Raw genomic sequence first — 17045 nt, 5'->3', positions numbered from 1 at the left:
AAATCGGACAAAGAAGATAAAGGATACTTGAAAGAATAAAGTTTACAAATAAGTAAATTGAAAGAATAGAAGAAAATATGGAAGGAACCCTACAGGAAAGTTTATTTGTTTGCAAACTCAGAAATTTCCTGGGATGTAAGTGTGCTTGAGTGTTTTTCTGAGTACAAAATTCTAACCCTTATTCTCTAAGACTTCCTAGTATTTATAATCTATTTTAAATAACTGACAATTAATTATAATAAATTACAATATCACAGTCTTGAATACATTTTTCTAAGTAACCGTTCCCACCATTTGATTATGAACGTTTTTCATAATTTCCTCGTGTAATGGGAGCTTTTAACTTCTCCATTACCATAATTATTCGAATCACTTATTCGAATAACTTATTCGATTATTTGACTCGAGTACCCTGTTCGATTAAACTTACTCAATTTATTTAAAGGACTTCGAAATCGAACCCGCCTTGAGAACCTCGCCTAAGGCTTGCGCGTGTGACTTTCTAAAAACTATTTGTATTTTCCGCTGCCTTACCACTTCGAACCATTCACCTTCATCAAAAATATTTTTTCGATCAACAAGTAGTTATAACTATATAATATAATAGAATGTAATGTATATTATGATTATAGTTATAACTATATAATAATAGAATGAAATGTATATTATGATTAGGCATAATAAGAAAATGCAATAATAGCTTGAGCATTATATATTGAACTAAAATGATGATATCTAGCGAGTGGTGAGACGGTTGTGTTGTTCTCATTAAAGAGTATGATTTCATTTGAAATTGCAGTGATTCTTGTAGCCATGCACACATTGCTACAACTAAACCCTCCCCTTATTGGTTCATCCTCTTAAAAAACCATCATGTAATTGGTATGCATGTTTGGTTCTGAAGAACAGGAGGAGACTAGAAAGCAGTCCGAGGACAGCCGTGCAAGCCCAGCACACAAAAGTCCAGAAGTAGCACTGCCTGCCAATGCACACGCCGGAATTTGTGTTGGCGTCGTAGAGTAAGGCGGACAGGAAGCCGTAGACCAGGGATCCAATTGGGATGTTTGTTATGAGAAGGTTGTGATTGACGGCAACACTGTTGGGACCAAAGAGTTCCGACGTGACAGAGACGGCAGCAGCGAATATGAATCCGGAACTGAAGCCTATCAACGCCGTGCCTATGGGGAGTGCGAGGGGAGTTTGTGATAGCGCCATGAATGTGAATGCAACCGGGGTGGGTATTAGTGCAATGCATAGCCAACCAGTCCTTGCAAAGTACAATTTGCTACCAATATAGTCGGGTAGAGCCGAAAGCAAGCGACCGAAGAAGGAAAAGGAGGCATACACCATCACAAGTGTAGAAATCTCACAACTCGTGCCCACTGACTCCGCAATCTGTCCCAGGTTATTGCTATACACAAGCCCAATAGTTCCTCCGCAAATGTAGGTAACGTAGTAGAGCCAGAAATCCAGCCTTCCAAGAACGGCGCTGCCACACTGCTCTTCTTCCAGCATCCTCTTGCAGCTAATGATGAGTTCCTTATGCAGCTCGAGGTCGTCATCATGAACTGCTGGACGAGACCACGAGCTGGCATAAGCAACGAATAAGGGCAAGAGAAGAAGGAAAATGGCGCCCCCCAAGAAGAGCCTGTTGGATGCCACATCCCCCGCGGATGCATGGGAGGCAAATAGGAGGAGGTAGAGGCCAGTGAGAGTGGCCAGCAAGTTGAGTACCAGGAACATGATGGAGTCGCGACTGTTACTGTTAGAGTGATCATGATGAGCAGGAGAGTGGGGCATAATTGGGGCGAAGAAGGCGGCGGCGAAGGAGACGAGAAGGGGAAGAAGGGCATTGAGAAGCAGATAGAGAGTAGGAGATGAAGGGTCTATTGAATTGGCGGCCAGCGTGTAGAGTGCCCCGCTCACACCATTGAAGCTTACAGTGAGGGACAGTGCCAGTGCTCTCTTCACCGGGAAGCTCCTTATGCACAGAACAAAGCACACTGTGTTGAACCAACATATGCTCACCCCTCCTAACACACTCACAACGAACACCTGAAATCATTATTAAACGCATATCAGAGCTACGTATGAGCTGGACACGTGCAACATACACCCATTTTCCAGTACGGACAAAAAGCTAACATGCAATTTCTTTATATATTAATTTATGAACTAGCTAGTGGCCTCCTCTTTCTATTATTAAGCTATGTTTCATATATGATATTAATCAACACTACTAATCCTTTAAATTTTGCATTTTAATTTAAATAATATTATTATCCATATGATTGATCAACAAGCAACCATTTAACCAGAAAACAAGTGTAATGTATGTATCAACGTAAATTTAATGTGCGATCAATTTTAAGCGGCCAGGGAGAGGAAGAAGAACTGGCCTCTATATATGCATACCATTCTGATTCGATATGATAATAGTGCATTTAGCAATCGTCTAAAGATGCTTGCGGTAACAAATTAAATTAGCTTATAAACTAAACAATATCTTTACGACTAATAAGCTAGCATAAGTCATGTGTTTTGATTTTGGAGATAGGGTTTACCAGAAAATAAGGGAGGTGGATGAAGCCTTGGAGAAGGAGCCACTGGAGGCCGTAGCTGACAAAGCCCATGGCGGCGGCGATGAACATGACGGCAGGAAGAGGGAAGTACATGAGGGCGAAGCCGGAGGACCAGCCAAAGAGCTTGCCCATGTCGTTGGCGGTGGCTAGGTAGTTGAGCTGCATCTGCGATATGTTGAGGGCGGATTTCATGGCGGAGGAGTACTGCGAGAAATCGAAGTTGGTGCCGGTGAAGGCCTGCAGCCATATGGTGACCACCACAATTATCCACTTGCGAGAATTTCCCAACATAATCTCACTGCCTCCTTTCATTCTTGAAACTTGTTCTCAGAAGAAACTAACAGATAGAATATGGTTAATTGTATTTTACGTTATGTTATTGTTTGCTTTAATTTGTGATACAGAGAAATCAATATGTTATATATATATAGCTGTTCTTTTCTTCTTTTTGTATTACATCTGCGCCCCCACCTTCGTGCATGTGTCCTCTTTCTTTCTCTTTTTTTTCCTTTCATTATTCACAACAATTAATTTCTCCTTTCTCTTAATATTATATATACATTTGTACTTTTTTATTCAATATTGTCTTGTATATCTCTGTTGGATTTTGCATTCCCGGATTAGTTTTAAATAAATGCTGATGAACTACAGGACTAAGAAAGTAAGAATTCATTATTGATCAAATGCTACTTTGAAGGTTGGGGGATTTTATTGTTTCTGCCACTACACACATATACAAGTATAAAACATGAAAATTTCTTATCTTCTTTCTTTAATTCTAAGTTCAAGTAAATAATGCAAATATGCAAATATATATTTATTTAAAGCTGAGGAACCTCACTATTATATTCATGTATGTTACCATGCTGGCATATATATATACCCCTGATTATATTGCACGCTAGATTTGAGTTTGTGATAAGGCTGCGCGGTCTGGGATTTAGATAGAGATATTGATTGATTAGGAAATGACGATTTATACGATTTTCATGCCACATGCCTGCGTTCAGAATCTGAGTGCATGCAGTACCATGTTTGGTGTCTTGGTTAATTGATTCCATTATTAATCATAATTATTTTCTTAAGTAACGTGGAATCGTATCATCATTAATCATCATATATATAATCCTTGTCGTTTTTCTAGGGTTCATTATAATAGTAGAGAATATAATTATTAATCAACTAGTCCAACTGTCCAAGGTTTAATGTCTCCCCTTGTTTCTTCCGTGTTGTGGATCGTGCTAGCAGAATATACAAATTTGTTATTATTTTAAATTTAAGTTATTTTATTTTTTAATTAGTTATTGTTGTAATCACTTTCAATTAAAATTATAACGAATTTATCCATCTATAATAAATTATAATATAATTTATAATTGAATTCAATCAGTTTTTTATAAAAAAAATAGATCGGAGTATAATTCTAAACTATATATATTGTTATTCGGTAAAAAGAATTGGATGAAGTTTCCTGTGTCTATCTGGTCCATGTAGGACATTGAGAAGCTTCATTTCATAAAGTTTCAGGTAATGGTGAGGAAAAATTACTGTATACATATTGTACTGTACTCTTTAAGATCTCGAAAAAAATCGAGTCACACTTCGGCACAACGGTTCTATTCTAATAGAACGCTTTTCACAATTTTAAAAGAGATTAGTCGTCACAATCTTAAAAGGAGATCAGTCATCATAATCTCAAAAAAAAAATTTAATTGTTGAACTACACACCAAGCTATAAAACGAGCTGTGGCATCAATAATAAAACACACAAAAAGAAATACTTCGTCTACAAGACAACACACTTCGGAACTATATCCGCAATCATATATATATTCTTTATAATTATTTAGTTTATTTCTCTATTAACTTGAGCGTCGAAGTCCTTTTTGCAGGTACCACGCTCGAGTCCAAGTTCACGAGGATGTCATCAATCCGATTAAAGCTATCAGGCATACCAAGGTCAACGGAGAGCCGACGTATAGCTCGGACAGAGTATCCTTTTCGCGGTCACGTCAACAACAACCTCTTCCCTTTCTTTCAACAGACGTTCAAGAGACGCCACTTTCTCAACCACCACATGCTGCTCCGAACTCAACAACTCAGTAGCACGACCAACACGCAATAGCCGAAAAGCAACAATCTGAAACAACAACATAACCGATAAAAACACTTTACAAAGACGAAAAAAGAAAGAGACAAAAACAAAATCCTACCTGAATAAATTTTCCCATCCCCTCGATTCCCGTCCGACGTGTGAGACCCATATCTCCAGGATAATAGGAAAACCCGATCTGCAAGTTTGGAAATCAAAAATTGGTCGCTCCATAAATAATGTAAGTTCACCCTAGGAATAAAACCATGCAGTCTTTGTTGCCTTTCAAAAACAGACTTCACAGCAGCACTTTAGTCACCCTCAGAGATCACTTCCAAAGACTTTTCCGACTCAGTCCTCCTCCTTTTTGGAGAGGGAGGAGGCTGAGCAGTGGAAAACGTGACATCCTCATCTGCCTCTTTCACAACCCCAGAAACACTCCCACCTTTCTCATCCTTTTTCTTCAAATAAGCCTAAAACTTAGCAGCATTTAGATTCGGCACCCTACTATCTGCCACCTCAAAAATTAGAAAGTTAACAAATACACAATTAGACAAAATCAAAACACATAAAAAAATTACTTATATACAATTCCAGCCCTTCCATGTCATTTTTCTCTTCATATTTCAATAAATCAGAAATAGACAAACATTCTCCAGCAGCAAAGTTTTTAACTAAAAACTCTAATAAATAGTCCTCTTCCTCACTTCTCTCACTAGCTTCGAGGATTTGCAAGGGTTCTAAACACCAATACAAAGGAAATTTCTCTATCATCTCGTCATCTAAATAGAAAGGATATACAGAATCGAAAGACCGAACCTTCACAAACATCGACTTAAAGTTTTTAAAAGAAGATTTATATAACAAAAAGAGAGAACGGTCAGGGAAGCTATTTAGAAATACCTAAAACCCTTTACAAACCCCTTTAGATTGAAACAAAGAAAAGAAAATATTCAGAGAAGGGGGAGACTTCAGAAAGCTCATCAGAATCTCAAATGCACACAAAAATGCCCATGAATTTGGATGCAACTGCGATGGAGCACAGTTCAACTGAGTCAAAACCTTACATTCAAAATCTGAAAACGGAAACCTCACATGCAACTCAGACAATCAAGGAAAATACATATAAAAATAACCCTAATCCCCTCTCCTCTCGCAAACCCTCTTCTCACTAGAACAGGGAAGAAACTCAACGCAAACGCCAAAATCCCCCTGACAAACCTTGGGGCTTCTAAAGCACGAAGCGACTCCTGATCGCAATATGACGATGCACGAGTCTTCACATCAACATGAACCCAATGATAAGGATTCTCTTTATTCACTTCGACAACTTTCACCTTGTCTTTCTCTTTTTTTAGCCATTTTTTCAGATAATAAATAGAGGGGAAGAAATGAAAGAAGCACTGAGAAGATGAAAAGACAAATAGAAGAGGAGAAGACTAACCTCTAGAAGACATGTCTTCTTACACTTATCAAACTTTTTGCAAACTGAAGTCGTATTTCGTAAACGTCACAAGTTTAATTACAACCCACTATTTTAGTGGGAAGTTGAAACAGTAACAATTACGCACCCAAATGCAAAACGGTCCGGCTCCATCATAGCTAAGTGCGGAATTTATTGCAGCCAATTTACAAAGCAAAATATTTTTTCAAAAAGCATTTTTATTTTTATGTTTTTTGAAATCCATTTATTTTTTAGCCCAAGTTTAAAACGCGCGTTGAGCTTCGGGGCTTCAGTATTTTACCTCAAAATTTTGAGGTGTAACTTAAGTGAAAAGCTCAACTTGCTGCAACTACATCAAGTCAAGCTTGGGGGCTGTGTACTGTACCCCTAAGATCTCGAAAAAAACCGAGTCATACCTCGGCACAACGGCTCTATCCCAACAGAACGCTCCCCACAATCTTGGAAGGAGATCAGTCGCTACAATCTTGGAAGGAGATCAGTCACCATAATCTCGGAAGAATTTGACTATTGACCTACACACCGAGCTATAAAACGAGTTGTGGCATCAATGATAAAACACACAAGAAGAAATACTTCGTCTAAAAGACAACACACTTTGAAACTATATCCGCAATCATATATATACTCTTTATTTAGTTTATTTCTCTATTGACTTAGGTGTCGGAGTCCTTTTTGCAGGTACCACGCTCGGGTCCAAGTTCACAAAGATATCATCATTCTGATTAAAGCTATCAGGCTCACCAAGGTCAACGAAGAGCCGACGTATAGCTCGGACAGAGTATCCTTGCAAGAACACATATATAAAAGAAAATGAAAGTTAAAAAAAATATTCATCAGATCCTATCTATATCAATTATAGTAAATTTTACGCAAAAATCAATTATCAATATCCGTTATCAATATAAAATACATATTAAAATACAAAATACACATTAAAATATATATATATATATATATATATATATATATATATATATATATAAACAATAATGCTCCACATCCATACAATAATTCTAGCCAAATCATTCAAGCAATTTTTCAGGTAGTGATGAGGAAAAATCACGGTATACATATATACAAGAAAAAGAAAATATTCAGATTTTACCTATCAACTATATTAGGTTTTATGCAAAAATCAACTATCATAATTCATTATTAATATAAAATTAAATACACACTAAAAAGATTAAATTTTATATATATATATATATATATATATATATATATATATATATATATATATATTAAATTTTGTACTAAATAAAATTTTTAATTTTATCATAAACAATATTAAATTATCACAACATTAAAGTAATGTGTGTATGAACATATATTCAAGATTCTATTCCGATCCATTGATCATGATTTTTTAAAATAAATGCAAAACAAACTTGGTTATTTTTAGTCTCGAAGTTGCATAGAAAATTTTGGGAAAAGAAAATCAAGTTGGATTCTGGACCTTTGCAAAATAGAAAATAAAGATGGTTCGATTTAGTGGTGGTTTAAAGTGTGATCGCAGCAAAACAGCCTCAATTAACGGCGATTTGATTAAAACCAACACTAAATATGATATGGCTGGTTTGACTGCACACTAAAAAAGCGCCTGTATCTTCCGGTTTTTTTTTTTATTATTATTACGTGAAAGAACTCTAGTCAATAATGCGGCGTCATTAGGATAATTTAAACCGCCTCTAACTTCCGGCTTTTTTTTTAGTGATAGAAGTTGTCAATGTGGCGTCATTAGTATAATCTTGAAAATGTGGCTTGGTTATATTTGTCTAGCTAGCTAGCATCAAAATTCAGAAGAAAAGTGCAAGCTAAGCATATCACATGCAGCTGAAAGTGAGTCGAACTTATTTGAACTAGATTAAATTTAAATTAGATTCACAAAAATTAAATTTAATTTACAACTCGATTTATTAATAGTTAAATTTATTTTTTAAGTTTAACCTTAGTTTATCGAAAACTCATGAACCAATTCGAATTTACGAATTGGTTTAAATAGCAAAAACATAATTTGATCAGGACCGTTATAAGATCGGCATTACAAATTATAACTCGGCAATTTACTCTATTAATCGACGTTACAGTTATTAATCAGCATTCAAATATCATTAATCGACAACTTACGTTATAATTTAGTTTAACGGACTGCTTTCCAAAAAGCGAAACGTACAACCTAGCATTATTGCTCTTTAATACAGACAATAAAGCAGAAGCATAACGGACTAGTACATTTCCACCCATAAAAGGTATGATCTTCCATCCTAAAAAAGGACACATTGAATTCTCAATACTGACTTAAACTTCGGCGTGCCTTTTGCAGGTACACTCCCCCTCCCCGGTTTCTTGCTCAAAGCTCTACGCGATTGGACACCCTCTTGGAGTAAAGCTCGGATTACCACAAAGTGCAAAGGTCGGCACCGAAAGTAACAACTCGGCGTCGACTCCCAGAGACGGAACTCTCCCTCCAAGGATCCATACAAGAACAATTGGCGCCCACCGTGGGGTCGAGAATATAATCCCTTCCATATATCATCAGCCTCAAGGTCTTCACTTGAAGTCATGGCTGAACAACTTTCACCCACATCATCTGAACTACTTCAAATGGTGACCGAGTTGCGGCAAGCCATGGCCGAGGAGAACCAAAGTATGACAAATCAAATTGCCAACTTGAATAACACCCGAACCGAAAATAACGACGACCGAAAAGAAGAAACCGAGCATCAATCAGGGCTGACACATGTCTCTGACACTGCTCGGCACAAAGAGGAGCAACCCGAGCATAATGAAAAAGCTCGGCCAGAAAATGATAACGACAATCAAGAGAGTTCCCCTGGACCATTCACGGCAGAGGTGATGAACTTTGTGCTACCCCGAAGGTTCACCCTGCCGACTACCCCAACTCCCTACGATGAGTTAGGTGATCCGAAGAAATACATCAAGAAATTCACCTCCATAATGATAGTAAACGGTGCATCTGATAAAGTTTTATGTTGTTGCTTTCCATCTTACTTAGACGGTCCTGCACTTGATTGGTTTTGTTCTTTGCCTGCAGGTTCTATTTCTCGGTTTCGAGACATATCAAAGCCCTTTGAAGAGCACTTTGCTGGTTCGGCCATCTACCTGCATGACTCCGATTACCTGAACACAATCAAGCAAGTCCAACACGAAAGCCTCAAGGACTACATGACGCGCTTCACAAAGATAGCCATAAGTATACCCGACCTCCATCGCGAGGTGGAACTGCATGCCATAAAGAGCGGATTGCGACCAGGAAAATTCCAGGAAACTATTGCTGTGGCCAAACCTAAAACTATAGACGAATTCCGCAAAAAGGCAAAGGTCAGATCGACATCGAGGAACTCCGACAAGCTCGAAAAACAGAAAAACCTCATTACAGAGACGACGACAAAACTCGAGACAAAAGGAAGAACTTCAAACCGACTTTGCGGTATGAGTCCTACACTCAGTTCAACACCAAGCGCGACGATATCATCAAGGAAATCTTGAATTCGAAGCTGATCAAACCGCCAAGAAAAGCCGGCAGTTACCCAGATTCAAGAGGCGCGGACAGATCAAAATACTGCTCCTTCCACCAAAAGCACGGACGCACTACCGACGAGTGTATCATCGCCAAAGACCTTCTAGAGCGATTAGCTCGGCAAGGCCACCTGGACAAATACATCGTTGGCCACATGCAGCGACGAACAACCACTCCTGGAGAGAACAACACCCAGCAATACAGCATGGCCGAGATAAAGATCGGCCAGACACCACCCATCCCGACCAACCAAGGCGTACTATTAACTGTATTTTCGGAGGTTTTGCAGGTGGAGGAACAAAAAGTTCGGCAAGAAAGCGATCTTACCGAGCTATGCTCTCCATCAATGCTGATCAAACTCAACAACAGACAATACCACAATCCCCACAGATAACATTTCAGACAGCCGATCATAACAAAGGTATACCAAACTTAGATGACCCGATCGTCATCTCCCTACAGCTCGGAGATCTCCTAGTAAAAAAGCTGTTGCTGGATCCTGGGAGCAGTGCCGATGTCCTATTTTTCTCCACATTCTAGAAGATGAAATTGAGCAGCTACATCCTCCAACCTTCTACTGGAGACTTGGTAGGTTTCTCAGGTGAGAGAGTCCTGGTTATGGGCTCCGTGTGGTTACAAACCACACTTGGTGAGTTTCCCTCGTCAAAAACTTCAGATATTCAATACTTGGTAGTTGACTATTTTAGTCCTTACAATTTAATACTTGGCCGACCTTTCTTAAATAAGTTCTACACTATAGTATCTACAATTCATCTTTGTGTTAAGTTCCCTTTGCAGGATAACACAATTGCAACCATTCACAGTGATGCCCGAGAAGCCAGAGAATGCTACAACAATAGTCTCAAAAGACCTAGCCGAAACATAAAAGCTCATGTTCACAACATCGGCAACATGAACGACCAACAAATGCTGGCCGACCTTGACCCCAGAGCGGGAACATTGGAAAGGCCAACCCCAACAGAAGACCTGCATAAAATCTATTTCACAGAAAGCACGGACAAATTCACATACGTCGGTTCAACATTATCCTAGGAAGAAAAATCCTCATTCCGATCCTTCTTACAACAAAATGCCGACCTGTTTGCTTGGACCCCAGCTGATATGCCAGGCATCGATCCATCCATCGTATCACACAAGTTGGCATTAGACCCATCTGCCCGACCAGTAACACAGAAAAAGAGGAATCTTGGCCATGACCGAAAACAAGCCTCCCTGGAAGAAACCAAGAAGCTCATCAACGCGGGCTTCATCCGAGAAATTAGATTCACAACATGGCTGGTGTTCATACCCTGAGTCGAGCTGACCGACCCAAGATGTTTAGCGACAAAGCGACCGACCTCTTCAGGTCAGACTATCCGACCTCTTCTCAAAAGAGCTCGGCCAAATCGACAGGAAAGCCCAATAAAGGGCCCAAATAGAGGAACACGACCCAAATCCAGAGGCAATCCCAACCTACAGAGATAAAGGCGATTCCGTTGAAGATAAGCTGACCTCACCTAAAGATAAGATAAGATAAGATAACTAACTTATCTTATCTAGAAAGGTCACTTCTCACCATTATAAATACACTGGAGCACCCAGGTATAACTCATACTCTGATTCTACTCAATACCTGCTTAATACCCTTACTAACTTAAGCATCAGAGTCCCTTGCAGGTACCTCCCACCCTCCGGGGACAAAGGAATCAGCACCACCACCAAGTCCAACAAGTTGGACACAATAGCTCCGGCTGTCTCCCACCAGCCGGACACGTTAGCATCGACCTCCAATTTCAGGTAACCCTCGGAACATTGGCGCCGTTGCCGGGGACCTAGAAATCATCCCATCACCATGGCGGACGACCATGACAACGACCACGATTCAGGTCTGGAGGATCGGACACCGCACAAAAATGCGGATGTCACGCTACAAAACACTCCATAAACCAACAAAGTCAAAGACTCACCAAATTCAGGGGCAATAGAAGCGCTCATGGATCGCCTAAAACAACTGGAAAAAGAAACCCAACAACAACGGGAAATTGGAAAAGATCTCCAAAGAGAAGTGCGGCGACGTCAGGAGTTGGAAGAAAAACTACAGCAATTGGAAGCCGATCTCAAATCAAAAGCCCCGCGGGCTAATCTCGAGGAAAATTCACGCAAAGAGCAAGACCCGTTCACCAGGGAAATCATGAAAACCAAAATCCCAAAAGACTTCAAACTCCCAGATATGACCCTGTATAATGGCACCACGGATCCCAACCACCATCTCAGCAACTTCAGAAGTAGAATGTACCTCACTGTCGCCCCAGATGCTGTTCGCTGCAAGGCTTTTCCAACAACTCTCACAAAGATAGCCATCCGATGGTTCGACAGCCTACCCCTGAAGTCTATCTCAAGCTTTGATGAGTTAGCAACAAAATTCCTGGCCAGATTCTCCATTCAGAAAGATAAAGCCAAGCACGCCCTCAGTTTACTAGGGATCAAACAAGGAGATCGGGAGAGCCTCCACAACTACATGGAGAGATTCAACAAAACATGCATGGACATACAAAGTTTACCAACGGAGGCCGCCATTATGGGACTCATCAATGGCCTACGAGAGGGACCTTTCAGCCAATCTATCTCAAAAAAGTACCCGACCTCCTTAGACGAAGTACAGGAACGAGCAGAAAAATACATCAACATGGAAGAAAACGCTCGGTTAGGAGAAACCTCAAAATCAGGGGCCTCCTACCAAGACAGAGACAAGGAATCCAAAAGAAAAGAAGATCGACAAGGGGAGAAAATCAAAAAATACCATAATTTCACTCCTCTCAGGGCATCCCTGGTCGAGATATACAAAGAAGTCTGCCATACAGAAAAATCCTCCCAGCACGGCCACTCAAAGGCAAAAGGGGAGGAGGAAACCGGAAGGAATATTGTGAATACCATCTAGTCCGAGGACACTCCACAAACGAATGCTTCGACTTAAAAAATATCATAGAAAAATTGGTAAGAGAAGGAAAATTAGATCGATTCCTGGCCACCCGAGATGATGATCAAAGAAAGAGACGAAGGGATGAAGATACCGAATGAACAGAACGATCACCTCGGACACCAGAAAGACATGTCCACATGATACACGGCGGATTCACAGCAGGTGGGATCTCCAAATCCTCTCACAAAAGATATCTCAAAGAAGTATATCATGTCGAAGGAGAGGAGAAAGCACTCAACATTCCGGCAATTACATTCACTAAAGAGGACGCATCTGGCATCATCACAGGACACGATGATCCCATGGTTATCACCATCATATTGGCAAACGCCAACCTACACCGCACCTTAATAGACCAAGGGAGTTCTGCCGACATCTTATTCAAAACAGCCTTTGATAAACTCGGCTTGGAAGAAAAAGAACTTAAAGCATATCCAAACAGCCTGTTTGGGCTAGGAGATACCCCAGTTCGGCCACTCGGATACATACCACTACATACAACCTTCGGAAAAGGGGACCAATCCAGGACCCTCAAAATAGACTACATCGTAGTCGATGTAAGTTCAGCTTACAACGCTCTCATAGGACGGACAACACTCAACCAACTCGGCGCAATAGTCTCGACCCCACACCTATGTATGAAGTTCCCAACCCCAAAAGGGATAGCCACGATAAAAGCAGACCAGAAGACGGCACGTCGCTGTTATAACGAAAGCCTAAACCTCAGAGGCAAAGGAGAAGAGTTCCACACAATTGAGCTGGGTGGAGTTCATCGACGAGAAGAACTTCGTCCCCAACCAGAAAGCGAGATAGAAAAGATTCAGATCGGGGACACCTCGGAAAAAACAACCAATATCGGCACAATCCTAAATGGAGATTTAAAAAAATTACTAATACAATTCTTGCGAGATAACGTCAATCTCTTCGCGTGGAAAGCCGCAGACATGCCAGGCATAGACCCTAAGCTAATGTGTCATAAGTTGGCAGTTTATCCAGGATCTCGACCAGTGCAGCAGAGACGAAGAAAACTTGGGCTAGAGCGATCCCAAGCTGTGGACGAGCAAGTACAAGCACTACTGGAAGCCGGATTCATAAGAGAAGTCAAATACCCGCTATGGCTAGCCAACATTGTCTTGGTGAAAAAGTCAAATGGGAAGTGGCGAATGTGCACCGATTACACCAATCTCAACAAGGCTTGTCCAAAAGATCCATACCCACTCCCAAGTATTGACGCTCTAGTAGATGCTTCCTCCGGATACAAATATCTCTCGTTTATGGACGCATACTCGGGGTACAATCAAATCCCCATGTATCCACCAGATCAAGAAAAGACCTCGTTCCTAACACCAAAAGCAAACTACTGCTACATCGTGATGCCTTTCGGTCTCAAGAACGCAGGAGCTACTTATCAAAGGCTAATGAATAAAGTCTTCTCAGATCACATCAGAAAAATCATGGAAGTTTATGTGGACGACATGTTGATAAAGACACAAAGCGAAGATACATTATTATCCGACCCGACTCAGGTGTTTTACACTATAAGGAAGCACAACATGCGGCTCAATCCCGCAAAATGCACCTTCGCAGTAGAAGCAGGCAAATTCTTAGGCTTCACGCTCCACAAAGGGGAATTGAAGCAAATCCAGACAAATGTCAAGTCATACTCAACATGAAGAGCCCAACCTGTGTCAAAGAAGTACAACAACTCAACGGGAGGTTGGCCGCCCTATCCCGATTTTTAGCAGGAGCTGCGATAAGATCCTTCCCCTTCTATGCTACTTTAAGAAAGGGAAAACAGTTCGAATGGACGACAGAATGTGAGCAAGCCTTCCAAGACTTCAAGGAGTTCTTAGGACGGCCACCTATCCTATCTCGACCACGAGAAGGGGAACCGTTCATATTATATCTCGCAGTAGGGAGCCGGACAATAGCCTCAGCACTAGTCAGAGAAGACGAACATGGGCAACAACCCGTCTACTTCATTAGCAAAGCACTACAGGGATCCGAGCTGAACTACTAGAAAAATAGAAAAATTTTCCTATACCTTCATTCTAACATCTCGACGACTCCGCCCGTACTTCCAGGCTCACACCATTAAGGTTCGAACTAACCAGCCTATAAAAGGAATATTGCAGAAAACAGATCTGGCAGGCAGAATTCTACAATGGGCAGTCGAGTTGTCAGAGTTTGACCTCCAATATGAAGCTCGGACGGCCATCAAATCACAGTATATGGCCGACTATATTGCAGAATTCACAGATGCCCTAGAAACCCCCCACAGAATGGAATCTTTACGTGGACAGTTCTTCAAATAAAACTGGAAGCGGTGCAGGCGTAATAATAGAAAGCAACCAAGGAACCCAAGTTGAGCTCTCCCTCAAATTTGGGTTCCCGGCCTCAAACAACCAGGCAGAATATGAAGCATTATTAGCTGGTTTGAAGCTGGCTAAAGAAGTCGGAGCTCAAAAACTCAACATTTACAGTGATTCACAAGTGGTCACATCACAAATAACAGGGAGCTACCAAGCCAAAGATCCTACCATGAAAAAATATTTGGATAAAACCAAGGAACAGATCGGACAAATCGGGGAGTATAAAATCTGCCACATACCCCGCGAACAAAATGCCCGAGCTGATGCACTCTCAAAACTAGCTAGCACCAAACCAGGGGGCAACAATAGGAGCCTCATCCAAGAAATGTTGCAAAACCCGTCAATCTCGGAAGAAGAAAAAGTCATGACTATAACAAGCCAGGACCAAGGATGGATGACCCCCATAATCAACTACCTCAAAACAGGAACGCTCCCCATAGAAGAAAAGGAGCAAAGAGGTTAAAAAGGGAGGCACAGTACTACACCATCATAAACAACATCCTGTACAAAAGAGGAATCTCAACATCTTTACTAAAATGCATGCCAACCTCCAACACAAGGGAAGTGCTAAAAGAAATACACGGCGGTATTTGTGGCAATCATCTCGGAGCACGAGCTCTCACCAAAAAAGTACTCCGGGCGGGATTTTATTGGCCAACTCTACAGAAAGAAGCTACAGAATTTATAAAGACATGTCCACCATGTCAGAAACATGCCAACTTTCACATCGCCCCGCCAGAAGAGCTCATTAGCGTGACCTCGCCTTGGCCCTTTGCAAAATGGGGACTCGATCTTCTCGGCCCCTTCCCACAGGGATCAGGATAAGTTAAATTCCTCATAGTAGGAGTAGATTACTTTACAAAGTGGATCGAGGCAGAGCCCCTAGCCAATGCCACCGCTCAGAGAAGCCGGAAATTCTTATATAGAAACATTGTCACAAGGTTCGGGGTTCCATATTCTGTAACCACAGACAATAGCACCCAATTCACAGACGCAGGCTTCAGAAAATTAGTAGCCAACTTGAATATAAAGCACCAGTACACCTCTATCGAACATCCACAAGCCAATGGACAGGCCGAAGCCGCCAACAAAGTCATATTGGCAGGGTTAAAACGAAGACTGCAAGATGCAAAGGGAGCCTGGGCAGAGGAGCTTCCACAGGTTCTATGGACATATCGGACGACGCCACATTCGACCACAAAGGAATCCCCTTTCCGATTAGCATACAGAATGGAGGCAATGATTCCGGTAGAAATTGAAGAAGGATCGCATAGAGTAGTCCATTATAATGAGGGAGCAAACTCCTAACTTCAGAGGGAAGAACTCGACCTACTACCTGAAATCCAGAAAAGAGCTCGGATTAGAGAAGAAGCTCTAAAACGTCGAATGGCTTCCAGATATAATCAAAGGGTAGTACCAAGAAGTTTCGCTGAGAACGATCTCATCTTAATCCGAAACGACATTGGAACAACTTGGCCCAGAGAAGGGAAGCTGGCAGCAAACTGGAAAGGACCCTACCGAGTCATAGAAGTACTTGGGAAGGGCTACTACCGACTGTCCGAACTCGATGGACGAGAGCTTCCCAGATCATGGCATGCCTGCAACCTAAGAAGGTACTACAGCTAGAAAAGGCAACGGATCTCACTAGTGGATGTGCTCTTTTTCCTGAAAAGGTTTTTTAATGAGGCACCATGTTGAGATCTAGGTCATGCCCGACTTAAAGGGATAAGAAAAGTCCCACATGTATATATTTGCATTTTTTCTTTGAATAAAGTCTATTTAGATATTCTACAAAGAATCCAAGATGCATTAATATGAAGTATTCATCATTTGATTATAAAGCGACAGGTCGGCAGAAAGTGAAAAACAATTTTACTGCGCGACCACGATAAAGATAAATCATCCGATAAAGGTGAAAATGCGATTCACCCAAAGGACGATCTAAAGATGCCAACCACTTTCTACAAATCGGCAAAGATGAACACAGAATAATGTAAGAAGTTATCGAAA

At 41.0% G+C, this 17045-nt stretch overlaps 1 protein-coding gene across 1 annotated transcript; it reads right to left on the bottom strand.

The window, feature by feature from the left end:
* Positions 1–705: 705 nt before the first annotated feature.
* Positions 706–3050, bottom strand: LOC112797866 (protein NUCLEAR FUSION DEFECTIVE 4-like). Its single transcript, XM_025840977.3, has 2 exons — positions 2565–3050; positions 706–2055 (listed from the first exon to the last, which is right to left on the bottom strand). The coding sequence occupies exons 1-2, from the start codon at positions 2892–2894 to the stop codon at positions 853–855; spliced, it is 1533 nt and encodes a 510-aa protein (XP_025696762.1). The 5' UTR covers positions 2895–3050; the 3' UTR covers positions 706–852.
* Positions 3051–17045: the final 13995 nt, after the last annotated feature.

The sequence above is a fragment of the Arachis hypogaea genome, chromosome 1 (assembly GCF_003086295.3).
Source record: "Arachis hypogaea cultivar Tifrunner chromosome 1, arahy.Tifrunner.gnm2.J5K5, whole genome shotgun sequence".
NCBI lineage: Eukaryota > Viridiplantae > Streptophyta > Magnoliopsida > Fabales > Fabaceae > Arachis > Arachis hypogaea.
The sequence above is the reverse complement of the archived record's forward strand: the minus strand, read 5'-3'. Positions and strand labels throughout refer to the sequence as shown.

Bases quoted from the DNA above. Each gene is read 5' to 3' on its own strand.
- LOC112797866 (XM_025840977.3), bottom strand. From the start codon at position 2,894: ATGAAAGGAGGCAGTGAGATTATGTTGGGAAATTCTCGCAAGTGGATA. The intron at 2,056-2,564 runs GTAAACCCTATC...TAATGATTTCAG, and splicing joins TCCACCTCCCTTATTTTCTG to GTGTTCGTTGTGAGTGTGTT.